General features: G+C 39.0%; 1 protein-coding gene across 1 annotated transcript in view; it reads right to left on the bottom strand.

The window, feature by feature from the left end:
- Nucleotides 1-8,535: 8,535 nt before the first annotated feature.
- The window catches only part of xrcc1 (X-ray repair complementing defective repair in Chinese hamster cells 1), a 41,876-nt gene continuing 23,020 nt past the window's right edge, over nt 8,536-27,391 (bottom strand). The window contains exons 11-17 of the mRNA XM_041794203.1: nt 22,266-22,347; nt 22,061-22,160; nt 18,781-18,826; nt 14,594-14,715; nt 14,256-14,346; nt 14,078-14,153; nt 8,536-8,780 (exon numbers count right to left, since the gene is read on the bottom strand). Of these exons, the coding sequence (XP_041650137.1) occupies nt 8,673-8,780; nt 14,078-14,153; nt 14,256-14,346; nt 14,594-14,715; nt 18,781-18,826; nt 22,061-22,160; nt 22,266-22,347 (625 nt within the window). The 3' untranslated portion in view covers nt 8,536-8,672. The remainder of the gene's footprint in view (nt 8,781-14,077; nt 14,154-14,255; nt 14,347-14,593; nt 14,716-18,780; nt 18,827-22,060; nt 22,161-22,265; nt 22,348-27,391) is intronic.

Here is a 27,391-nt window from a genome sequence, read left to right as displayed (position 1 = left end):
TTTGACCATCCCGCACGTGCACGCGAACACTAACAAGAGCACGAACGCTCATTGAGCCCCTGCTGCGCAGTAAAATAGTCCCTCCTCCCTCCGTCAGCCAGCGGAGTCTGATAGAGAGCAGCAGAGGAGGGCAGCGGGAATAGTTGGAGAGCAGGAAGGGATTATCACTATCAAATCATCACGCAGATTTTCAGGGTCAGTTTATTTTGTCGTACAGATAGAGCATAGAGGAAAAGCACACTAACAAGAGCACGTTTATGATCAAAAATTCAAATTTTGGGACATTGCTCACACTGATGTCTTTCTTAGTCTTCTTGAACAGCTGGTAAGCTTGACTTAGTTTAGCAAAAATACTATTCTAGATTGTTTATCCAGATGGACAGAGCCACTACTGCCTTGAAGTGAAGCCAAAATATCTAGAGTTCCCTTGCTGGCTGTAGGATGTAGTAAGTCATGGCTAGTGACAAAAAAAAATTATCTGCAAGAACAGAGTCTGGCTCAGGGATGTCACTAGGATTGAAAGACGGGGGGGGGGGGGGCAAACCCATAAGGGTTGCAGGTAAAGCTTGGCATATAGCACCAATTTTTTTATCCACACCTTAAAAACCTAATTAATTGATTCATTATTAGTTGTAGAGCATTTATCAGGACCTGTAATCTGGCTCACTCTCTTTCCTTAGAAGACTATTCTTTCTTGAGCCCTCAGGAGGTATTCCTTTTTTCTAATAACAGCCTGAGTAAGATAGAGAGGAGTTATGAAACTATGTATTTTTAGATATTAGGTATATATATATATATATATATATATATATATATATATATATATATATATATATATATACAGTGCTTAACAAATGTATTGGTCCATCTGTCATAAAAACGAGAAAACATAAATACTTAAGAAATCTTTCAAAAACTTGTTTAAAACTAAAAATGTTAATGTAATTTATTTGGCAAATAACAAAGTGAAACAACTAAATAGTCCTTTTTCACACATAATAATCAAAAAACTTCATATTTTGTATGGCCTCCTTTGGCTTGCATTCTTGCTGCCATTGTTTTTATCTACTTTTCCACAGTCTCTTTTGTTTTTGAGTTCCAAATAGTTTCTAGCTGTTCCCACAGACTTGCTTTAGATGAAACTTTTGTGCCATCAATCTTTGAATCTACTAAATCCCGAATTTGTTCAATAGGATTCAAATCCGGACTTTGACTTGGCCAGCCCATCAGTTCCAGTACTCCAGATTCCTTTTTCTTGGTCAAACAGTCACTGCCAGCTTTGAAGTATGCTTGGGGGTCATTGTCTTGTTGGTATATGAACCCACAGCCAATCAGATTCAGTCCAGAAAGGACTCCATGATGCACTAAGATGTTGTGGTAGATGTTCTTGTTAATGATACCGTCCATTTTCACTCATTTGCCCACGCCGTATCCACAAATGGAACCCCATACCATAATGGAATCTCCACCGTGTTTCACTGTGGGTGCAATGCATCTGGCATCAAAACATTCTCCAGCTTTTCTGCGGACATAAACACAACCATGCTGACCGAAGAGTTCAAACTTGGACTCGTCTGTCCAGAGTACCTTCTTCCAGTCATCAACAGTCCAGTGTTTGTGCTCCCTGGCAAATCTGAGGTGTTTCTGGATGTTTGCAGGCCTCAATAATGGCTTCTTAGCAGCTATTCTTCCCTTTAAGCCTTGTTCTGTCAGTCGTCTGCTTATGGTCATTCTAGAGACTTTCTCAGACTCTGATCTAGAAGCATTCATCTCTGTCTGAAGATCAGCAATGGTCTTCCTTCTGTCTCTAGTACTTCAGATCTTGAGGTGTCTGACATCTGCTTCAGTTAACTTTGGTTTCCTGTCTCTTCCTTGGTGCATTTTGTAAGTACCAGTCTCAGGAATTGACTCCAAAGCATACTTGACCACACTGTGAGAACACTTTATGTCTTTCCCTATTTGTCTCAGAGACCATTCAGCATCATGAAGTGCTTTAATTTGGACTCTTTTATTTTCAGTGAGCTCTCCACGTTTTACCATTTTGAACAGGAATGAGGAATTTCAAACTGAAGTCACCTTTTTATACCCAAATGCTGTTAATTTAGGGCAGCTGTGGCATAAACCTTACTTTGGGTGGTGATCTATTAAATTTGAAGGGGTAAATCTGCAAAAGGGTCCACATTTTGGGAAATAAGAACCCACCCTCCTGCATAAAAGATGACAGGCAGCGAGGAATAAGGAGGAAGAGGAGTGAAGGTCACAACTAAGAGGTTTTTACTTTGAAGGAATGACAAGCTATTTATTTCTGCATACTTAACTATTAAGGCAACAAAATGAAAGCATGACAAACTCTGTGAGTCCAGAGACACCACCTCCCATAATGAGGCTCCATTTGGCTTATTTCTGAGTTTTAAACTAAACAGATGCTGTATCCACCATTGGGACTGTAAGCCTGAGAAGGCAGCAGAAATAGCTTGACATTTGGACTGGACGTGTATGCAGTTTTCTTTATTTTAATAGATCAAGAATGACCAGAGGCACAACTGTCCTCCTTTAATATGTGTATTGAGTTTCTTTATATGCAGGTTTGATTAACCATGTCTTTTTCAATACTGACTTTGTACTGGAGTCAGGATCACTGTCAAAAATGCATTACTTATCATGGTTATGCTCTGATGCAATTTTCTGAAATGTGCTGTCACTTGATCATTTTCTGTGATGGATTACTTTTAATTGCAATATTGATCATAAATAAATAATTAAAGCTCTAGATTGTGTTCTATTTGGAGTTGTAAAGTGGCAAATGAGTCCATGTGTCAAAATGGATTTAAAGACATGCAAGTGAAGAATCAGAGCTGTCATAATTAACAAATAAGTGATGAAAAGAAATCATACTAGAGCCATTCATCAACATTGCAATGCTAAATATCAGTGACAGTAGGGCCAAAGGGAAAAAAAAGAAACTCTGATCAAATCAGCAGCAGCAGAGCAAAGCAGCTGTATATAAAGCTCCATGCCTGAGGGATGTCGTCTTCTCACCCCATTTTCACATCCAGTATATTTGTCACACTTACATTTTTCAGATCATCAAACACATTTTAATATTAGACAAAGATAACACAAGTAAAATGCAGTTTTTAAATGATGATTTCATTTATTAGGGAAAACATACTTTGTCCATATGTGAAAAAGTAACTACCCCTCATGAATTAACAATGATTAACCAATTTTTTTGTTAAAGTTGGGTTAAATTTCACTGGCCACAACCAGCCCAGATGACTGCCAGACTTGTTGAATCAAGAATTCACTAAAACAGAACCTGTCTGACAAAGTGAAGTCGGCTAAATGATCTCAAAGAGCAACACATCATGAAACGATCTGAAGAAATTCAAGAACGGATGAGAAACAGTCATTGACATTCATCAGTCTGGAAAGGGTTACGAAGCCATTTCAAAGGCTCTGGGACTCCAGTGAACCATGGCGAGAGCCATTAACCACAAATGTAGAAAACTTGGAACAGTGGTGAGCTTTCCTAGGAGAAGCCAACCTACTAGAATTACCCCAAGAGCTCATTGAAGACTCAGCCAGGAGGTCACAAAAGAACCCATCTAAAGACCTGCAGGCCTCACTTGATTAAAGTGTAAGTGAACCCCCACCTCAGAGCTAACTCCGCCCACTTCAAGATTTAAAAAAATACACAGAAAGTGAGCAGTTTGGTACTGAGAGGAGGGAGGGGCTAAGGCCGTTTTTTAAAATATTTTTTTTCAGGACGGGGGTTTCCAGATGAAGCGAAAGTGACAGTGGCTCCCCTTGCCAGAAAGTGACACAGAGTCCCGCAGCACTGCTGTCTCAGAGCGAGGATTTTTCCCCTCACTGAGTCCCCTGAAGCAGGCTGTTGTGTGGTGGACTGTGGTGGTCCTGAGCACTACCTGTTTGGGCCGTTTGCCCCAGCACCGGTGTTACTAAAGCTGGAGCTCTCAGAGCCGAAGCAGTGCAGGTGCAGGAGAGGATGGGAGTGATCTCTGAATAGTAAAGTCAGTTAGAGGCGGTAATGTTCTACCTTTTATATAGAGTTTGTGATGCTACGTTACATAAGCCCCACCTTTTCAGAAAAGATTTTTCGAAGCAGATGTCCATTTGAGCTAATCAGAAGCCGTAAAATGCAGATTTTTATCAGTTTGGTGCAAATATCAGAAATAACACCAGCATTGATGTGTTTTATCTTTTCAGTCAGGTACTTCAGTGTACAGCTGAAAAAAAAAATGCTAGTGTTCACTACTTCTTCAAGTTAACCCTCTGAGGATGGCTTTTTTGTATATACAAGAAAAGATGCATGTTATTCAAAGTTAAATAACTTCTGAACTGTAAATTGTAACCTCAGTAAATCTGGCAGCCCTCTTTTGTGCCATTCTAATGATGCTATCCACGTCTTCATAGCTCTTACAGAACATTTTCTAGTGAGCCTGGAACTTGGCTGACTTTCCGGCTGACATCTTTAAGTCCTTTTATAATCCTTTTTCTTTATTGTTCCTGCACTTCACCGGTTATGCATTAAAACTGGGCTGTGACAACCAATGGCAGGCTGTTCTGTCATCATGTCATGCTTCGCTGAACGGTGCATGTGCACAGACTTTGAAACTGTGGAAGAGAACATGAATGACTCACAACAGAGAGAAAAAGACAGATGCTGTAATTTGTCCTTCAGAGCCACTGCACTTTCAATTATCACTCAAATTCCCAAAAGCTCATGGACTTCTCTTTTTTAAATGTGAATATTTTGAAGACTTTTTGTCACTGAATGATAAGTTTCAAATTCTTTGGTCCCAAAGAGATGGGAGAACAAGTTTGATAAAGTTTGGTTAAAAATAGTTTAGGGCTCAGAGGTTTAAGGCCAGTCTTCATGATTCAACCATAAGAAAGAGGCTGGGCAAAAATGGCGTATATGGGAAAGTTCCAAGACTAAAACCACTGCTGACACAAAAGAACACAAAGGCTCACATTTACCAAAAACACCTTGATGATCCTAAAGACTTTATTCTGAGATATTCTGCTTATTCTGTGAGAGAAATATGAGAGAAAAGTTGAACTTTTTGAAAGGTGCTGCTACATCTGGTGTGAAACTCAAACAGCATTTCACCACACCAACAGTCAAACAAGGTGGTGGTAGTGTGATGGTCTGGTGGTCTGAAGTAAAATGGGACATTGACACTTAAGTTCTTCTAGATTGTCACAATCAGAATTCAGTCCATATTCCACCCTCACAGTAGTTTTATGAGCCATCTTCAGTTTGTCTTTTCTGCCACAGCTTTGTTCTTCTATCATTGCATTAGCCTCTTTTTGTCCCTTTTCCCTACAGTAAACACACTTACGTCACATAAACCAGACATCCTATGATTACAGTTAGGCCAAAAAGTCTGGTGGGAGCTGCATCCCTTGCAAGCATCTACCTTTCTTATTTACGCTGTTATTCTTAATGAGTTATCTACAGACGAATAGCAAGCTGTTGATATGTGTAGGTCATGCAGAGTCATGTGTGGAAGGATTAAAATAACAAGTATATATGATTATGGAAAACTATTACTGTCAAACTATAACGCAGCATATAGATCTCACAGTTTTTCCAAATTATTGGTGTTTTATAAATTCTGAAGCTTGTGCTCGGCATTTTTTCTCGTTTAAAGTTAAAAGAAGAAAATAGGAATCCAAATATTTTATTATGAATTAGTCAGCCAGTGTCTTATACATGTGGTAGATAGTCATAGCAGTCTCTAATCCCTTGAATAAGATTGTTTTGAACATTTGTATCTGAATGGGAAAGAAAAATTCACACATTTCATTTCAAACACTCTTTTCAGTACTCTTGCTGAGGAGGTGTAAGCTTGACATTTCTGAATAGCCTCTTCACAAAGAGTCCCTGTACTTGACCCTGCCCCCTTTTCTTAAAAAAGAAAAAAAACCTTATTTGAAGGCATGCTCAAAAGGCAGCAGGATGTATTTGACCTTTGGCCTAAATGAGTTTTAATATTGTTTTAATGTAGCCTGAAATAGTTTATGGCATGTGCAGTCTGCAGATCGTGAAACGTTACTCAAGCAATGACGGCAATATTGTACTCTTATCCATCCCTAATCAAACTCCTGCTAAAGTTAAGTCTTAACAGTAAAAACTCAGTCATGTCTGTCTGAAAGCAAGTAGAAAAAGAAAGAAGAAACACAAATTATCAGATTGAACACAGAACTCTAATCTCAGAATGATTAAAGGAAAACATTGCTGGGACGAAGACCACCAACATTGTGTGCCAGAGAATAATGAGGATTAAAACCACTCTGTCAAGTATTGTTTGCCCATAAAAAGTCATGTAAGGTCACTGCAGAGATTCACAGGACACATAAAAATGCTAAAAGCAAAGAATTAATCAGACTGGTGCCATGAATATGGTGGAGACTGCTGTTTAAACAAAGACAAACTGTCAGATGAGACCATCTGAAAGCAGCACATCGTCTCCTCCATCTGACAACAGAGCTGCATCCCAATGAAATATAACATCGTTTCAGTGTGATGCTGTTAGCTGCTGTAAATTTTCTGCATGTTTGAACATAAAATAAATCACCTTACACTCTTCCTTTCATGAAAAGCAAATCAGTGCTCGATACCGTCCCAGATAACCTGTAGTTAAGTTTGCATACAGTTCAACAAATCCTGATCTTTGGCCTCTTTAAAAACACATCCAAACTTCCTCCATCCTTTTCTTTCTACTGTAGCAACCCATTCCTCTCTGTCTCACGTCCACATTTCATCTTTTCTAATCCCCTTGACTGAAGAGCAGGAGAGCCAGTGGCTCCAGGGCGTAAAGCAGGATGAGAAGTAAATTAGAGAGGAGAGCGCGCTCGACACAAGAGAAGGAATGAAATGGAAAGAGAGTGGCTCTCTAGCTGCAAACAGAGGACGGACCGAGAGCGGATGAGTGCAAACGCAGTTTGATGAATAAAGATGAGATCAACCTTCATTAAAGTCCTTTTTTTTTATTTGGAAGAAATAATTAAGTAGATTAAAAAACTTTGAAATGTAGGCATATTTATTTTGAGGAGAAAGTAGCTGAGGCCATTGTTAACCAATCACCTAAATCAGTGGTTCCAGACCTGGGGTTCAGGCATCTCGGGGGGGGGGGCTGTCTGCTCCCACGTTGTCAAAATTACATCTACATATATTATTTTTAACCATGACAAGAAACATAATGTATTAGGGCCAATCTAAAAGATGGAAAAAAAATGAAGAGAAACCGCTAATTTTTGCGCAAAAGGTTGAATTTATTTTGGATTTTCTTTCTTTTATGAGATTAGGAAGTTGAATATTTACAAGAAATCAAACTCAGAATTTCAGTTTTAAAAGTCAGAAATTAACAAGGGAAAACTGGAAACTTTCAGTTTTAAAAAGTCTTAAAATTTGATGCCAGAAACTCAAAAATGTCAATTTTTTTAATTGTACATTTTTAACGGTATAAAGTTAAAAAATTACAAGAAACCAAAATGAAAACAGTAGTTGGATTTTCTACTTTATAGGCTCAAAAACACTATGCTTTGATTCATGTACATTTAAAACCTTTAAAGTAAGACATTTCTATTTTTTTCCTATAATTAACAACTTTTTAAACTTGAGAATTTTGAGTTTTTGTCTTAAAAATGAACAGATCCTCTTTATATTTTTTTCTAGAGAGGCCTTATACACGATCGTAATAATAGTTTATACATAGATGTTTTGTCAAAAACACCTGCATGTAAGCTTTATTATGTTGGGATTTTGTCAATGAAAACAATCAAATTTGACATTTAATTTTTCCAAGTGGGTCATGGGTGAGGGCTTAGCTTTCCATAGATGTGAGAGTAAGGGCATAAGGAAAAAAGGTAGGGAACCACTGCTTTAAATGAATGACACAAAAATATGGCGTCTTAAAGTCATTTCAATTTCAACACAAAAAAACATGAATAAAATCAAAAACTCATATTATTAAACTTTTAACAACCCACAGACATCCCTTTACCACTCAAGCCATGTAATAAAAATATGAAAACACACAAAAACAATCCCCAACAATTAATTTTCTGAAATGTCCAAAATTTTTTGCATTTAGTAGCTGTGTTTTTCAATAATTGGCACTTTTTTCACCTGACTTTGGGCTGTTCTTAAAACAGTCTGCCTGTTTACTCCAGTCATGGTCATATCAGTGCTGCTGGCATTCAGGACAAGGTGATAAGTCATTTTCAGACAGCCTGAGGTAGCCGAGGTGAGCAGCAAAGTGCAGCACAGGAACACAGAAATTTAAATAAGTCCTGAATCAGAGAGGCTGTGCTTTGTCCTTAAAATGCTCGAGCAGCATAGTGGTGATGATGTTGGTGCTCTGTGGAACTAACAACCCTTCAAATAAAAGCTAAAAACAAATCTAAGCTGAATCCTACCATTAACCTCTATAGATTCCCACTTGGCCAAAAGATAGAAACATCTCTGCCCAAGAAAAAGCAGACATTTCATGACTAGCAGTATAAAGAAATGCTGAAGTGTAAAGGGTTTATTGCTTTTATGTATGTCAGCAGAATCTGAAAGAGAGAAAAAACATTTTGTCTATGGCTTTGGCCGTTTCTTCATGTTCAGGATGTGAAGTGTCAGCGTGTTTGTTAGTTCAGGGGACGACAGTGTACGGCTGATAGGGCAGCATCTTTTGTCGTTGGTTGATGGCATAAATCCAGGCGGGTTTGACGAAGTTCAGATTGCTGTTTTCCATGAGCGCCTGTGATGAAAGAAAGAGTGAAAGAGAGAGGCACAGGGAGGTCATCAAGTGTTCCTGCATTATTATTCCATCTTCTTTTCATTCAGCTTTTACTACAGAAATACAGACAGAAAGATGAAGAAAGCCTCAAAGTGCTCAATTCAAACTGCTGTCAAGGTCTACAAATGGCTCGAGACCAATTCTGACCCACAATTCAGCAGATTTTCAACACTTCAGCTATTAGACAGAGAAGGTTAAATCAGTGGCTCCGACTTAGCTTTATTTTTTTTATTCGACTAAACATCAGAAAGAGACAAGCACAAACCTCTAAAATGACAAACTCTTCCTGCTTTTAGTGTTGATCACTCAATGCTGATATTATTATTATTATTATTGTTATTATTATTACAATCTTTAAAGATGGTATTTGGGCCTTTTTTGCCTTTATTTGATAGGATGACTAAGGAGGGAAGAAATATCAGAGGCAGGGGAAGACAGGCACCAAACAGCATGAGGATTGGGAATTGATAGACTTCAGCCTTTGCATGCTCTACTAACTGAGCTAAACTGGCACCAAAATGACTGTTTTATCCCCTGACTTTTTTAAGACATTTTTTGCAGGGTAATCAGTGAAACTGAGATCAAATTCTTTTCATAAGACTGAAAAGCAAAATCAAATGCAATCTCACACAAATATAGTGTTTTTAAAGCTTCTATAAGGAAGATGCGCAGAAGAATTCTACATTCAACCCAATTATTTGGTAACAATGAAGCAACGTGTCACTTTGATGGTGCTCTGATGGCCTGGTTGGGTCACGCCCCATGTACAAGGGCTGCCCAGGTTCAAGTCCAGCCTGTGGCTCATCCCTGTTTTCTGTCAACTGTCCTTCTCTTCAAGATAGAGGTATGAAAAGCCCCCATAAATATCTTTATAACAAGAAAGATCAGCAATGAAAGGGGGGGATTAAGTGAAGTGAGAAAGACAGCGAGACAGCATCCCTTTGCAGCTCTTTTAAGCCTTAGAGTTTTAAGATGTTTTGATTTACTTTTAAAGGAGCCACAGGAGCGCACACATGACTGTTGTGGTGGTTTCCCTATACAAAATAATCCAGAAAACTTCCTGAGCCTAAAGAGACAGTTTTTTTCACCTAAGCTTCAAAAAGACTTTTTCCCACCTGCTCCGTAGCAAAAGTCCCATGTGTAATCACATGAAAGTGCGAGTAGATGTGTGAACCCAGCAGGAAATATTCAGGAATAACTCCGCGGGTGAGAAGGAGTTAACATCTACAGCACATGTCTGGAGCACGACCAATCCCATTTTCTTTCCTTGTGATGAAACTGTCTGATTGTGTGATCTGTTTGCCTGAGTGTAAACAATTCAAACTAAATGCTGCATTAGTATATAGGCAAAGATTATCATTAAGAATTTCATTCTATGGCTTCATTCACCATATCTACATTAATTCTTTAAATGGTCCATCTGACAGAGATACTATCCCTTATGACAGGGGGGTCCAGACTTTTTCCAATGAGGGCCACATACAGAAATACAGAAGAATGGTGGGGCCACTTTCAAATTCCTTGCCTTGAGGATATTAAATAAGTAAGGCCAATCCAGTGTTAGTTAATACATGCTAAGTGATTGAATACATCTAAATGGCTTGTTAATGGCTGACAAGGCAAATAGACAGTAATTTTTTCAAGGATTTGGGGGGGCCAATCAAATTTCAGGGAGCCCTGTGTGGCCCTGGCTACCACTGGCTCTGCCCCTGAAATGCCATTGGTGCTGCAATAATCTATCAGGACATTATTACTCAAGACATCTTCTAGTCAAAAATTTTGTTTACAGAATCAACATGGTAGCACTGCCTAGTGGTGAGACTAAAAAGAACCATACAGTTGAGCACAAGCTTCATCATCTCATGTGGGCCATATATCATTTTATTTCTAGAATTTGCTGTGGGCCAATCAAGAATGGACTGCTGACCACATTTGGCCTCCCGGCCATAGTTTGGACACCTCTGCCTTATGAGGTGCAACTCAGAGAGGTTTTAGGGACAGCCTGACTGAAACTGTGTGTGTAGAAACAGTTTAAATTTGTGACTCCTTTTTATAACCTCAGTTAAAAACAATTAAAAGTCCATGCACTCACGTCAACTATGCGACTTTCCTTTAGCCGTTAACACAGGTTTATGAGTTTTCAGAAAACATCAACCTCAGCAATACCTGACTCTTCCACATATGTAAAAGTTCATAACTAGCAGCGCATTCGAAAATACGGTTAAATAGAAATGAACAAAACAGACAGCTAAATAAATGAAATCACTTCAAATGTCTTTTCTGAATAAAGTTCATCCGGAGGTTTTTTGAGGAATTAATGCATCCAAACTGATATTTTAGCATGCTGTTGACTGGACATTGATTTGGACAGAAGTGGATGATGATTTTTCAATTTTCCACCTTATTCGGAAGATCTGAGTGCAACCTGCAAATTTAATTTTGCTGTTATTGGAGAATAAATAATTCAATTTACTGGCTGCTGGAAGAACAACGTTGGCAAAGGTCAAACATAAACTATGTTTTCTTGCATGTTAATCAATGTTTGAGTTATTGACCTTAATCAGTCCGCACACATCAAATGTCAGTCTTATATGTGTGACCATTCAACTCAGACTCTTATTCTTTTTTACAATAAAAAATTTAATATGTACACATCGGCCTCCGCCAGAGTTGTTCCCTGTAGTCAGGATCTCAAAACAAGCTGAGTGGAGGGAGGGTTTCTCATTTAGGTGCCTAAGAACTCATACCTGCTTTTTCAGATGATGTTCTGTTCGCATATATGATTTTGTATGATGACTTGTTTATGAGTGAAGGTAAAATAGATCCAAATCTATGTTTCAGCCCTCATTTATGGACTGGGAAGTCACCGAAAGGATAAAATCAAGGATATAGTCAGTCAAAATGAGTTCCCTCAGGAGGGTGGCTGGACTCTGCCTAAGGGATGGGGGGAGGAGCTCAGATATCCAGAGGGGGCCTGGAATAGACCCTCACTGCTTTAGCACCAAGATGAGCCAGTTGACACACCAGATACTGTTTCACATGCACAGGATTTATTGCACATCCATCTGGGCGACAGTCATGGTGTTTTGGGAAGAGAAGCCCCTTAGAAAAAAAACCCAGAGGGTGATTAAATGGTCATATTAACTGCAGGCCAATCAGAACAACAAAACATATGACATTGTAGGCATGCACCAGGTGGTAAACCTAACACTTGCCACTCAAGGGAAAAATGATCTTTTCTGCCAAGAAAGGCATTCAGTGCTGTTCCTTGCTTTTTTTTTTTTTTTTTAATGTTTTTCAATTCTGATAAAGCTGCCACTATATCTGCATACAGACTAATCTCTTCACTAGCAGCCATTGTTTACAGGCTTGCAGTACAATTAAACCCAGCCTGCAGCTACTTCCCAGTTGGAATGGCACTGATTGGTCCAGTCATTCTAAGACCAGGAGCTAAAGTTTAAACTAGATGGATCTGCCTGGTGACACAGATGGAATCTGGCCAATTTATCAGCTTTGCAAGGTTAGGAGGACGCCTCCCTTTGGAGGTCTTCCAGACATGACCAACTGGGAGGAGGCACAGAGCAGACCCAGAGCTGGCTGAATGCATTCTCTTTACTTTCATATCTTTCTGAACTTCAGGTTTATTGTGCAAAGTTAGGCACAAACACATCCAAGTATTACTTCTTTGTGCTGTTATACAGAAATTCCCAAAACAGAGAAATAAAATAAAGTTAGTTCATTGTTTGCCAAATACATATGGAAAGACATTTACGTGAAAGACAAAGACAAAACAACCATGACAGAGAAAGGAATAAATTCCAGGCAAACAAACACATTTTTTTGAAACCACAATAATGCTTCTCATCCTCAGTACAAGATCCATGTTATAAAATTTGATTAGCTCCAGTTTACCCAGCAAGCTTAGGACCGTGAATCCTTGATCAGCATTCATAGATGAATACCATCTGCTGATGAATTGTGCATTTTTTAGTCTTAGCTGATGCATATTTTTCTCCAACATTTAAAGTCCTTTAAAGACTAATTTCCATGGCTTATAAGGTTGGGAATCTCTTTTAAGCCAGTTCAGTCTTAAAACCTTTTTTTTGGAGAACTACAGTACTGTGCAGATCTTTTAGGCATGTCTGGGAAAAAAGTATGTGGTAAGCAAGTTTCCTGAGGGTACCACTGCGCAGGAGGAGGATTGACACAACCCTAGAAATGCTCTGGATGTCTTTATATATGCCAGGGGCATGGGAAAATAGTGCCCTACATGCCTAAAACTCATGCACGGGAGTGTATGTTAGGAGCTGACTGATTATCAGCTTGGCTGATTATTGTTATCAGTCATTTAATTCAGCGGTAATTGATAGATGAATTGAAAAAAATTGTGCTACTTTGGCCTCACTGCAAGGTGCGTCTTCCCTTCTGGCCCTGTTTTCACTCTCAAAAGTCTCACCAAATGTCCTGCATACAACACAATCTGATTAGTCAGATGTCACATGAGTAACTGGCCACTCAACACTTCAGCCTAGGTGCCACTGACACAGTGAGCATGTGGAATCACTTCATGTTTTCCTGTGCCTTTTGTCATGCTGATAGAGCTGATTATTTTCCTTCATGTTTTCAATCATGCAGTTTTACTTTTGTCACATTAAGTACATTTTGTATGTCATAATAAATGCACATCAGTTCCAAATATCTGTTATCGGTCTCATGAACTACTAATAATCAGTATCAGCCCAGAATAACCAACCAGGTCTACCTTACTGTATATGTGATACATGCTTTTTATTCTGTTAGTCATTGTTACGAGGATGACCTGAGAAGGGACTCTGGGTAGATAAAAACCAAACATTTTGTCTGCTGAATCAATTTTCTCCCTCCAAAAGTTCTCCAAGATAATGAGCATTAGTTGCAGATTTTTCTCCATAATTATTCTTTTACTTCTGTACTAGGCTCTACTGCAGGAGGGTTTTTAAATCCCTTCTTGCCTAGGTATGCCTTGGATCCTCAGGAGGATCTGACAAATGTTGCAGAGGAGGGAGACCCCTGGGTGGACTTGATAAGCCTGATGCAACTGCAATCCCACCTTCCATCAGTTAAAGAAAATCAGTGGATAGAAAATAATTTGTTGTCTTCACAGCATGGGTAAAGTGCTGAGAAACAGTACTGCTTGGCAAAAGTTGAAGGTTAAATGTGAACAGTATCCAACCCTTTATTTTTTTGACAAAACTGTTACAAGAAAAAGAACTACTCACATCTTCAAAAGAGTCATGCCACCCCTCACTGGTCACCACAAACTGAACCTTTTCTGTCATGTAGTCCTCAACCGCTCTGGAGCAAAAACATTTTATTGCTTACATAAAAACATTTAATAGCAGTGTTATATATTTTTAAATAAAGGTTTTAAAGGTAACTTTCAGAAGCCTCTCTCACCCGTTAAATGCTACGATGTATCTCAACAGTATACGCCTCTCGTTGTTGGGGAATTGACCATAGAGGAAAAAGTGCTTTCCCCTCAGGAAGTCTGGAGAAAGAAATGAAAGAGGTAAATCATGACCAGCAGTATATAGAAAATTTTCTTTGTTAAAACGTAGAGGAAGCAAAGAAAAAAATGGCACAAGCTTTTATGTGCCGTTCCTGATAGGCAGAAAGCCATCCAATTAGTGTTTGTGATGTCTGATGAGGAAAGGAGGACACTTGTCCCTGTGAAAAAGCAGCTACAGATGAAGAGAAACAGGAGGACACAGAGATGGGAACAGAAAAAGACAGACCTGGGAGCTCTGGGATGGGATGATCCTGTTCAGCCTCAGCGTCTGTGTTTTCATCAGTTGACCCCCCGTATGGATCCTCCTCTTTCACTGCTGCTTTTTTCTGTCTGCTCTCGTTCTCAACCCTGTTGGAAGGACAGGACAAGAGTTGCTGTTATCTTAGATGGTCCAGGATTGGTGTCTCTAAAAGATGGCACCTCTCTGCTTGTGGCCCTCATTTCTTTGTCTTGCCTGGACAACTCTTCTACCAACAGCAGAACTCATGTCATTTTTTTCTCTGTCATCAGCAGGAGATTCTCTGAAAAATAACTTGGTAAAAGTGAAAAGTTTTTAAGTTTTTTAAAAAGTAGTTTTGAGTTCTGTTTATTAATGTTGTTGTAAAAGAGGCAGATTGAAAGATAGAAAAGAATTTAAGGGAATTCTGTGTTTGTTATGAACTACAAAAACCCAATTCCAAAAAAGTTTGGATATTCTGAAATTCTGATTACATCACAACTACAAGATATCTAATGTTCAACCTTTGTGTTTTTAGTATGCACACATTCTGAATTTGAGCCCTGCATCACACACCCAAACCTGGGACAGGAGCATGTTTATTGCTTTTTTACACCATTTGTTGTAACAACATTCTGTGAGCGTCTGCTACTGAAGACACTAAAAGAGTTTTCCATTTTTGATAAATTTACATCTTCAGTTGCTCAACAGTGCAGAATATCATTGGCATTTTTTTTTGCATTTCAATAATGCACCATACATTTTCAATGTGAGACAGGTATGGGCTGCATGCAGGCCAGTCTGGTACCTACACTATTATTGTCAAACCATGCTGTTGTAGCTAGTGCAGCATGTGGCTTTGCATTGTCTGGATGAGACATTCATTACTCTAAAACAACTGGTGTCTTCACTGATGTGCAAATTACCCACGTAATGGGCACTAATGCACCCCCACATCATCACAGATGCTGGCTTTCACATTAACATGATGCATACTATGTGAGTTTTTCTTAGATTCTGGTCTTGGTCCTTTTATAAGTGAAGGTGTACATATGTCAGTTTGTAAATACTATTATTTCTATTTTTTGTCTTCTGTACTGAAGTATTGTAGGCACACTTTTTCTTCACTTTTTATTTTGTTATGAACTTAGTAGAAAAAGTACATTTGTTTGGTAGATTATTTCTTTGTTGTAACAATACTTTTTGGCGATAACTTTTATACCGTTGGAAAGCCTGTTTATTTCCCCTTTAAATGGTGCCACATTTGTAAGCAGCATTTCTTTTTGGGATGAGCAGTAGAGCTGAGTATGTGGGTTGTGCCCATGAAAATTTTCAAATTCTTCTCTGCCAATGCCAAACACCTCATTATGCCTCATTGTGACAGGCTGCAAAGTGGGCATCCCAAGAAGACGACACCTCAAGAAGACCGTTTCCTCACCATTTTGGGACTTAGGAACCGTGGGCTGTCTTCTACAGATTTGCAGTCAAGGTTTGCAGGACGATATGGCTGACACTCTCTGCCCAGACAATCTGGTCTCATAGGGCCTGCCATGACTGCCCCTCACTGTCAGGGTTGTTTGTGCTGGTGTCAGCCACATGTGCACTGAAACCTGAACATGTGGAGGAACTTTATGTTCAGGGATGAGTCCAGATTCTGCCTGCAGTGGTTGGATCTTGTGGAGAAGACATGGAGAACACTATGCTGTTTGCTACATCAATAAAGTAACATCTTATGGTGGAGGCAGTGTGATGTGTGGGGCGGCATCTCCCTCACTGGAAAAACAAGTCTCGTCATCATTGGAGGCAGTCTCAATGCAGACATATTAATGAGATTCTGCAACCCCAGGCAATCCACAGTCTCAGTCTTATCAGAGATTACCTCCAGAATTTGGGAGTGGGGAAGAAGGAATGGCCTGCCAGCAGCCATGACTTCAACCCCATTGAACACTTGTGGGATCAGCTAGGGTGTGCCAGAGCGACCAACACAACCACGTTGAAATATCCATCACAGAATGTTTCAGATCTTTAAAGTCCTGTTGCCTGAAAAGTTGAACATCATAGGTAATCAGTGCTGGTTTGTTGCCTTTGCTTTTAAATCTAGATATTTCTTGATATTCTCTGAATCTTTTGATAATATTATGAGCTGTAGGAGGTAAAATCTCTAAATTTCTTGTATTAGGACATTGAGGAACGATGTTCATTTGGACTAGTTTACCACGCAGTCTTTCACAGAGTGGAGACACCTATTATTAATGAACCTACATACCTGAGGAATGTTCCAGCTGTTTTAGACATCTTCCTCTGTCTTTTTTTGTTCGTTCTTGTACTAACTTTTAGGAACGTTTATTTTTTAAAAGATGGGAATCCAGTTCTTCAGTTTGAATATTTATCATCTTTTTAGTGCTGTATTCAACTCAAACTAGGCTGAAAATTACCTGCAGAACACTGTTCTCAGTTTTTAATCACATTTTAACACTGTCTTAATGGCATTTTATGTTTTTTTTAATAAACATAACAGATTACTGATGAAACCTTCATCAAATTGTTTTTGTCTTTTCATAAAAGTTATCTTTGATTCAAAGTACTTTCTGAAAGGCTGTGCACAAAAAATTATTGGGGCCATATTTAAAAAGGAAAGTCAAACCAGTCTATCCCTCCAAGAAACAGGGATTTTTAAACCTTTTCTTTTTTAGTAAAATGGCTCTCATGTGGATCTTACACAAACAAACTGATTTGTTTGTTCTTCTATCAAGAATCCTTGAAGTCTGCAGCTGCATATATGAAGAGGTAGGGGTGTTGGAAAATATTGATACACTGATATATAGCGATATTTAGCGGCGCAATACTGTATCGATATTTTAAAATGCAGTATCGATATTTTTTAATAAATAATTTACTTTTATGGTGCGGTAGTTTGTGGTGTAATTTCAACCCCTGACCGCTAGTTGACAGCAAGCAGTTGACTGTTCCCTCTTCTCCTCTGCTTAGACAACGAGATCACAGAAGACTTACAGTCTAAGCGGTCTGGTTTTGTGCACACAACTGCAATAATGGGGAAGAGTGCTGACTAGATGAATGTCCAGAAGACAATCCCTGAAACCCTCCACAAGGATGGTAAGACACAGAAAGTCACTGCTGAAAGGGCAGGCTGCTCTTAGAGGCTGTCTTAAAGCATATTCATGGAAAGTTGACTGGAAGAGAAAAGTGTAGAAAGAAAAGGTGCACAAGCAACAGGGATGAGCTCAGCCTTCAGAGGACTGTCAAACTAAGCAGATTCAAGAACTGAAGGAAGATAAGAGAGGCACAGGTGCTTGCCATCCAGTGTTTTCAGTTTTCACACTCAGTGATGGTTTAAAGTGTCATGTCATCTGCTGCTTTTGGTCCACTGTGCTTCATCAGGTGCCGAGTCAAGGCTGTCATTAATCTACCAGAAGATTCTAGAGAACTCCATGCTTCCATCTGCTGAGAAACTTTATGGAGACACTGATTTCCTTCTCAACAAAACTAAAAGAAACTGGTTTGGTGACAATGGTATTACTGTGTTTGACTGGCCAGCCAACTACCCTGACCTCAACCCCAAAGAGAGTCTAAGGAGAAATGTCAAGAGGAAGATGAGAGACTCCAGACTCAACAATACAGATGAGCTTAGGGCTAAACAGCTTCCTAAAACCTGAGCAGAGCCATAGACTGATTGGCTCCATGACATGTCACACAGATGCAGTACAAAAGGAGCCTGACCAAGTGCTGAGTGTATAAAAAAGCATAATTTTCAACAATATCAACATTTCTGTATTATAAATCCTTTTTTTTTTTGGACTGATGTTTTGTCAAAGTCCAATATTTTAAGATAGTGGATTTTTATTTTCTACGCTGTAATCATCAAGATTTAAACAAAAAAAAAAGTCTTCATATATTTCACTTTATATTTGATTAATCTAGAATATATGGAAGTTTATCTACTTGAATTAAATCAAAGGGTAAAAAAAGAACTTCCTGATGTTCTAGTTTTGTGACATGCACCTGTATATGTATATATATTTTTAAAGGTTATTTTTCATTTACAGGTTATTGTGTACTAATGTGAATGAAAAGAGCAGAACTGGCGCTAAGGACAGAACCATAAACCAAGAAACAAATAGAACCAAGTCTTCCATATCAATATATTAAAAATCATTGGTATGTTCAGGATTGTTTACCTCTGAAGTTCGTCCTCTGTGTCCACGCCTGATCCATCATCCCCTCCTGCGAAAGGAAGTGCTTATTTGTCAATGTGGTTCAAATGACCTTAATTTGATTTATGTCGATGCCAGTAAAGGTTTTGAAAATGAAAAATGAAGGTTCAAGTTTCCAGCTGTGCATAGTCTTGCATGTTTACGTTTTATCAAACAAGTTCACTGAAACAACAAGGCTGTTAAATCCTTTTCACTTCAAGTAGCATCACTAGACTCTGGTCCTTAACAAGTATTTACGAAAATATAAGTTAAAGTTTAATTTTAAGGTTGTTTTTGAGGGATTACCCCTATTATTATTCGTTGTTACATGGTTATTTCTTTTTCTGTATAGCCGGCAGATAAAACAGCAGGTAAATCATGAGTTTAAAAGATGTAGCTTTGTTGCTAACACTTTCTATTACCATACAATAAACGCTGTGCTGAGAGGTAGCCCTTATTAAAATGCTGCCTCCCCCTTGCGTTTGTTGGATCCATGTTTGTTGTGTCTCCTCTCTGATGCACCCTGCCACTTTACTTCTGGCCTCGCATTAACATAGAAATGAGAATCATGCACAAGTCCCTTCACATTGATCAGGCTTCGCTTTCATTTTTGCATTTCCCTCCGACAGCATCTACAGTCTTGCTTTTTTTTTTTTCACGGTGGCGTCGTCAACTCATCCATTTCCAAGTGTTTCATAAAGGTGATCCCTTTTATCCAATCCTCTGGCTCTCACACCGTCCTCCTGCCCCTCTCGATTCATTCAGCCCTCTTCAGCTGCAGTGCTGCCCTCCCACCCTCTTTACCTATTCAAGCTAATGGACTGAACTGCTGCCTGTGGGCAACAGCAAACTACAACTCAGCTCTGACATCCTCAAAGCAGTAAAATAAGTAAAAAAAATGAAAAACCCTGTTTACAAGCTTATTTTCCACTTTAATTATCAACAGTACTTTATTTTAATTAAGAAGCATCCAAGGTTCTTTAGGTTTTGTTTCTTTTGTGTGTTTTCCTTCTTAGTCAAATATTGGGCTCTTGTCTCTTTAAATGTGGTTGCAATGGATACTTGTAGCAGAAGACTCTAAAGCAGAGAGATCTTTTAATGTGATTCAGCTTGTAAAGTGTGCACATAGAGAGAAAAAGATAAGCACTAATTTATAAACAAAAGAGGAGATACTCCAAACAAGAGGGTGAATCAGGAGGTCTTTGGTTTTTCAATCTGCTCTGGATTTTATCAGTATGACTGTAGTGTGTGCTGTTTTACAATAAGATGCTGTGCATGTTGATAATTGAAGCACACATGAAGTTTGACTGAATTTAAGTAGAAACATTACCAGGCTTTAGCCATGTTAGCAACTCTGCAGGGCTTTGCCAAGTCCCATGTTTCTCATATTTTATATGTAAACGTGTTTACTATGACCAGAGATGGAGAACTTTTTAATTCAGTTTCTGTTATGACCTGTGAGTAGGCTACAAACTTCTGCCCTTTTCTGTTATATTTCCATGGTTGATGTTCAAATAATACATGGACAAATCCCGATGTTTAAAGTGAGGATTCAACGTGAGAGAGGGAGACTGAGGGGAGGGGGCGAGCATTTGAGAAGGAAGCGCTGATCTGAATCGTCAATGACCAATTTAAGTGACTTTGACTGATGTGAAAATCCGTATAAAATCAAACCTGTTCTGGAAAAAAAAAAACAAAAAAAAAGAAACCAAAGGTTCGCCATCAGTGTGCAAACATGATTAGAACAATGTGAGATCGATTCATTTCTTCATATGCATAAAATTTGGAAGAAAAAAAACAACTCAGTGTGTAAAGGACATGAAAGTAAAAAGGCGTCCTGGTGGCAGAAATCTGTCAAAGTGCTGTTGCAAAACCACAAAATGTCTGTGGCTGGAGAACTTAAAGAGACAGAGGCGGAGTGAAGCTGGGAGAACTGAATGGTGCCGGGTGGGATTGAGTTTGCATGTGGAACTCCCAATGATGGGCCACACATCATGCCACTTTGATTCTGTAACCCTGTTATGCACGGAGAAATTGCACAGTGGATAGTAACAGTAACACACCACTGCTGTGTATCAGAACAAATGAAAAATGATGAAAGAATGTCATTACAACACGGTAGCACATTTGCAGTCTCTGAAATGAATAATGACAGATGTAGGCCTGTAGACAACCAAAGGAAAACTTAGTTGGCCAAAATCACACCCAGGCACCAACCAATCGATTGGTCGTTAAGGTAAAAAAAACAAAAACAAACAAAAAAAAACCCTTTTTTTTTTCTTAAATCAACTATTTTGGGACTAGTTTAATCCATACAGGTTCCTTACTGCATCTGTTGAAGCATTAATACATTTTAGGCTCATCATTTAAATTCATACTTTCAAAAAAAATTTTAATTGAGTGACAGCGTGCACCTGCCTTTGATTACATGATCTCTGTGATCCCAGCGTGGTAACTCTTCAAATTTAAATGGCCTATAAAATAACTTCAGATCATTCTTTGTCATTCATTATAATGATAACTACCAACAGGACCATTTGATCCAGCCCACACTGTGTCATTTATGAGCATAATGCAGACATCATGCAGCGTTTATTTACGGAGCTGAGAGTGAAAAAATTCTAGTTGGGACTTAATGACCCGCAGACATCATCTTTCATCTCCTCTGCTTTCTGTCTGAGAGAGAAGCTAATGGTAACGTGAACACTTTAAGGAGATTATAAAATCAGATGATAACACGCAGCCTATTTGCTTACAGGTGAATTAAACTGACTGCGGGATGTGACGCTGTGAGTGAGGGCAGAGCAGAGACACTCAATACAAACAGCTGGCAACTTTGTGACAAGTTGAAGATGCGTTGTTTCTGAGTTATTTTGAGCATTACTGCTATGCATTTATGTTTCTCCCCCTATCTGCCTACTGTGTGTTGGACAATGGGGGCACGACTGGCCGACCAGGGTGATCTTGGTCGGACAAAAGCTTTTCCACCAAACAATCGACCATTCGACTCAGAGCTGTCAGCCCTAGATGGATGATTATGATTTTTGCTTTTGAGCTAATCATTTTGTTCAAACACAATTCTTTCATAATATAAAATGTGTTGTAGCTCAAGCATCCCTATTATTTATATCCTGGCATCAGCTGTGCTTTCTATTGTCCAAGTGATCCCCATAACTCTATCAGCCTACCTCCTGGCAGTCCTAACAGGAGTAGAGACCAGATGTGGTGTTTGAGTTTACAAACTGTAGAGAAGTTTCATGCAAACCTGACTGATCCACATCAGTTGACCCTCCGTACTCGTCATCATCATCCATCTTTTCTGGGGTCTTCTTGGGCGTCACTTGTCTCTCCTGCTTCTGTGGCGTCTGTAAGAATCAAATCAGTTGTACATTTCATCTGTGTCTTACAAACAAGAAAAAGCCGCCTTCTTTGATGATATTTCTGTCAACTAATATAAAAATCAGATTTACCTTTGTGTTCATTTCCTCTTCACTCTCTTCGTCCACTTCCATTTCGCTTTCTGAGCTCGACTCGGCTCCATCCATCAAATACCTGCAGGAAGATGAAAAACAGGTCAACAGAAAGTGTCAGGATGATTAAGGGCCACTGAGAAAGAACGTCTGAGTCAGGTATCCGCTTCACTTGTACAATGTTTCACACAGACATGAACCTTTGTAAGGTAATAGAGGAATGAAAGCAACTTCAAAGTGACGGTAACATTTTTCACCAGACATTCAAAGTTTAAATTATTACCTGTGGCTGAAAATACCTCACATTTTTCACAAAGGGAGACAAGTGTGATCAATTGCAGGGGGAATAAAACACCAAAATGTGTCACTCAGCTAAAATCAGGAACAACTGAGTCACTGGTTAAGGCTTTGTCCCTGCATGCCCATAATTTCTCTTCCTTCAGTCAAAGTCAGTCATAGAGCTCAACAATGCCCATCCACATTTCAGGGGCTCTGATCCCCAAAGTAAATTGCTATTCATTCCTACATTGATATTTCTCAAAATTCATGGACTAAGCCAACCAGCCACCTGAATACTCGTAACACCAATCAGAAATGTTGACACTCTAGGATTGTGAGTACTGTCATGTTTTCAGCTGGGATTGTGGATAAACTATGCTCTCCAAACAAAGACATCAATATCTTAAGCACTTGTTTTCTACAGGTATCATGTGATAAGTCCATCCATCCTTATATTTTCTTCCTCTTATCTATGGTTGGGTCACGGGGAAATCAAGTAAGCCCAGATATCCCTCTCCCCAGCAACATTCTCCAGCTTTCCTGGGGGATTCCAAGGCATTCCCAGGCCAGATGACATGCATAATCCCTTCAACTAGTCTTCGGTCTACCTTCGGTCTCCTCCCAGTTGGAGGTGCCCAAAAGACCTCCACAGGAGACCAGGATGCATCCTCATCAGAAGCCCATACCACCTCAACTGGCTCCTTTTGAGATAAAGGAGCAGCGGTTCTACTTCAAGGTCCTGCCGGATGTACGAACTCCTCACCCCATTACTGAGGGCGCACTCACACTAGGCCATCCATACTGCGCCGTATTCTAACCGTACTAAAGCCCATTTGACCCCCTCCCCTGTCCCCCCTTTAGCCCGCACTCACACTGCTCAACGCATCCAGGCCTGAGCACGGATACGTCACATGCCGACGCCATCACACGAAGCATCCACCATTGATGAATTTATACATGTTGATGACTCAGTATACATAAGTATTGCTTTTTAGGCTAAAAAACAGCAACAAATTTATACGATATCTGATCTGACACCAGGGTTATTTCGACTGACCTGGGATCAGTAGGCTGCGTTAACTATACAGAGCCAGACTTTTTAACTTGTATGAGCCCCTACAGTCGTTCTTCTGCGTGTCTGTGTACTATCTAAATCCCCTGGCATTCCTTTTATGTGCCATGACCTGTGCCATCTCTCTGTGTAATTGTGGATGGCTTTCAGTGCTGCACCAAACAAGCTCTCATGTCCTAGGACAGCCTGTGTCCAGGATTAAATGTTCAGTTAAAAGATTTTTTTTACCGTGACCAGAGCAAATTAACCTTCTGATGAGAGCTGGACGTGAAAAAGCCACAGGATTAATAAACGATGTTCTGTTCAAACATCAGCGATCAGGATCACAGTTTCACTTCTAGATGACATGAAATCGAACTAAAGGTAAATTAATTCAGTGGATGATAGTTTAGCATTATAATTTCAACACTTGTCCTCGTATTTGGCAGACTCTCCTTTATGCACAGAGGATGAAAGCTGCTGTTTGCGACTCCATTAAGGGAAGAAGCTTTATTTCACCTACTGAAAAATCTTTCGAGCCATTAAAGCCTGACTTTACTAGAAATTGGTCAGACATGTGGACTGGACTGGGTTTCATTAGAACAAGGTCGTAGTGGAGCTGTGCAAAGTTAAATTCTTCAGCTCTGATTAAATCGTTGTAACTTGTTAAAATACAATGCGACTAAATATATAGTTCTCGCTATCTTTCTCGAAAAAATCCTTCTATCTCTAGCATGCAGCTGCTGCCTGGTGTGCTCTGTACACTCTGAAGCGGGTCCTTTTGTTGTTACTTCACGTTACATCTCATTCCTGTGCTTCTGCTCCTTCATTTGCATCCGTGCCAAGGCCCACCTTGTCCTTCTGTGCCGCACCCAAGCACACTGAGGAGGTGTGTCAGCCACGACAGCCCTACAATATCCAGGGCGAATCTCATCTACGTCAAGCACCTTACTACTGAAGAGGCTTTACTTGGTAAATCTAACTTGGATATTTATGGCATTATGGCTAATAATCAAATCCACCACAGAGAAAATAAACAGGATTTTTACCAACAAAAACCATGCTGTTGGTCTTAATCTAAAGCCAGGCCCCAGAACAAAATAATCTTAATCTGGTCAGTTTGATAACACTTGAGTTACTATCTGATTTTTGTCTCGAACCTCAAGATTTATATTAGCCATTTCCAAATATCAACTAGTTCTTGAGCCCATATCAAAAAGTCTGAATAAATTCATATAAAATCTCAACTTTAAACTCAAATAAATTAGAAAATAAATAAATAAGCCATTCCTATTCCGAAAATACTCCACATAATACACTGGAAGGCCTACTTTACATAAAAACCCTGGATGAAGCCCAAGCTTCATGTTAATTCAAGCTGGCAGGGTAAGTGGGTATAATGTCTGAGGTCTGAGAGAAGAGAGGATAAAATCAGGTCGGTGAAGACTGTGATTAAAAAATAAACAAACACACTTTTTACATTTTTCATGATTTAGAAGAGAGAACTCGTTAGGAATGGATAACAGAAAAAAAGACTGGAAATGCATAGTTAATGTGAACTCTAATGATATCTGCTATTAACTGCAAAGGTGTGCCTTGATTCTGAAATGGGAGTGCTGGCTGTTTTATTGATTGATTTCAGCAAGGTATACAGTATAACGACTTTAAAACCAAAACGAGTAGCAGAAAAGATGTGGAGTTGTAAGATGAAGAGCATGCACTGTTAGAACAGATATCCAGACTCAATCCTGTAATGTTTTCTGCAAAGGTTAGAAGTCAAATAAAAGCTAAATGATGTGACAGTAATACGGGCATACTGGTGTAAAATTTAGAGGAACATTAAAATATCAAACAGAAAACCTCAGTCCGTTCCTCACACTCACATAAACACGCACATGGGGGGGTACAACAAGGATGTGACATTTCTCCTTTACCTCTCCGTAGATTTCCCTGAAGTCACTATAAAGTCGCCCGGACATTATCAGATTAGAAGTGTGAAGTGTGGGGAGGTGGATATCAGGTTTTATCATTTCTGCTCACACCATGGGGAGACATTTTACTGACCTGCTTGTTTCATAATACTCAGGAAATTGGAAAATAAAATAGGACACTGCGGGCAAGGGGAGTAATTCAGTTGCTTATGACAATAAGTGTCCTTACCTCAAAGAACCAACAAGCTTGATCTGATTTTCCTTAAGTGAACTTGAAACGTGGTCTGCTTGAAACTGTGGGCTAAACTAGAGCAGAAATACCTTGAAACACTGATACAAAGTTCAGATTTTTACCATTTTCAGACTAAAGGAATTAACTTTTACTAACATGTTAGAGAATCAGCCATGAATTAAACGTACGACACATTGTAGCTGTCTTAACAGAGTTCATGAATTATTTGAAGTTATAACAAACTTTTTTTGCGTGTTAAATAAGCAACAAATCTTACAAGAGGACCACAACAATTTTTATCATAATAAAGCTTTTCTGTTCAAGGTGTTTCATGACTTTTTTCTTCCAGACTATGTTGATTTTCTATCAATAATTGGACTAAAACCAGCTCTTAACATTGCTATTAAATACCAGAAAACCACTCGGAGGGCGCAGACACCCTGCCAAGGCAGCTCAGTCCACTACTAAAAATTAGCCCTATCTCCCAACAGTAGAGAATCCTTTAAAAATTTCCTGGATCCAGACAGTGATCCGGATCACTCCCAAAATCTTATCAGTTCTTCCTTATGCCATTTCTGACATTTCCTGAAAATTTCATCAAAATCCGTCCGTGAGTTATGTTGCTAACAAACCGATAACATAACCTCCATGGCGGAGGTAATAATTGTTGTAATATCACTATGTGAGAAGGCCCAAACATGTAAAAAGGGACAATGCATTTCACAACATAAAAGATTTCCTGTGGCCCACTCGTTGCTCTGTGACACGGGAAAAAAAAGCAGGCTTAAGCTTCAAAGGCACCGACATATCATCTAGCAATGTAACGATATTACAATATCATATCATGACCAAAAATATCACGGTAACCAGTACTGCTTTAAATTGCTGAAAATCTAAAGAAGTATAGATTCATAATTTCATATAATTTCATCAGGTTTGACATTAAATATCACTGTATATCAAATTAGCAGCACAGGCACTATGAACATTTTGTTTTGTAAACATTTAAAGTAAACATGAAAACCATGTCAACTTCACATTAACATACTTTTTTAATAAGGTTGTCAAAATTTTGGTACTTTGATGCTGTTTTGTTACAACCTACTTTAAACATATTAGCCACTATTTTAGGTCTTATAGGGCAGAAAAGTAACGAAGTTACCGAAGAAAAACAGATACAAAAGTCCCATTTAAATCTAAAGCTCCTCATCTATCTGAGTGATAATCAAAAGGCTACAATTATCAATATTTTGGAAAGACAAATGACAATCTGGCTGTAACAGAAGTTGTACAAGATGAGTAGATTTTGAGTTATAAAGTTAAAATGGTTGTAGATCAACCTGCTATATCTATCCTATAATCCTGAAAAAGCATGTTCAGGTTCAGGATACTTTACTTGTACCCATAGGTGGATTTGTTTTGCAGCCAGTGACATTAAAACATCCATTTAAACAAACAGGTCATAATGCAGAGGTAAAATGAGACAAACAAGAAGAAAGAAAACAAAATAAAACCCACAAAGAAACGAACCCCTCACTCCTAAAAATGACAACATGATGAAAATAGATGTGAAAAACAAGAGATGAAAATGCTCAAGATTTCATCAACCAGTGTGTATAAGAAAGCGAGGTAC

The sequence above is a fragment of the Cheilinus undulatus genome, linkage group 8 (genome assembly GCF_018320785.1).
Source record: "Cheilinus undulatus linkage group 8, ASM1832078v1, whole genome shotgun sequence".
NCBI classification, from domain to species: Eukaryota; Metazoa; Chordata; class Actinopteri; order Labriformes; family Labridae; genus Cheilinus; species Cheilinus undulatus.
The sequence above is the reverse complement of the archived record's forward strand: the minus strand, read 5'-3'. Positions and strand labels throughout refer to the sequence as shown.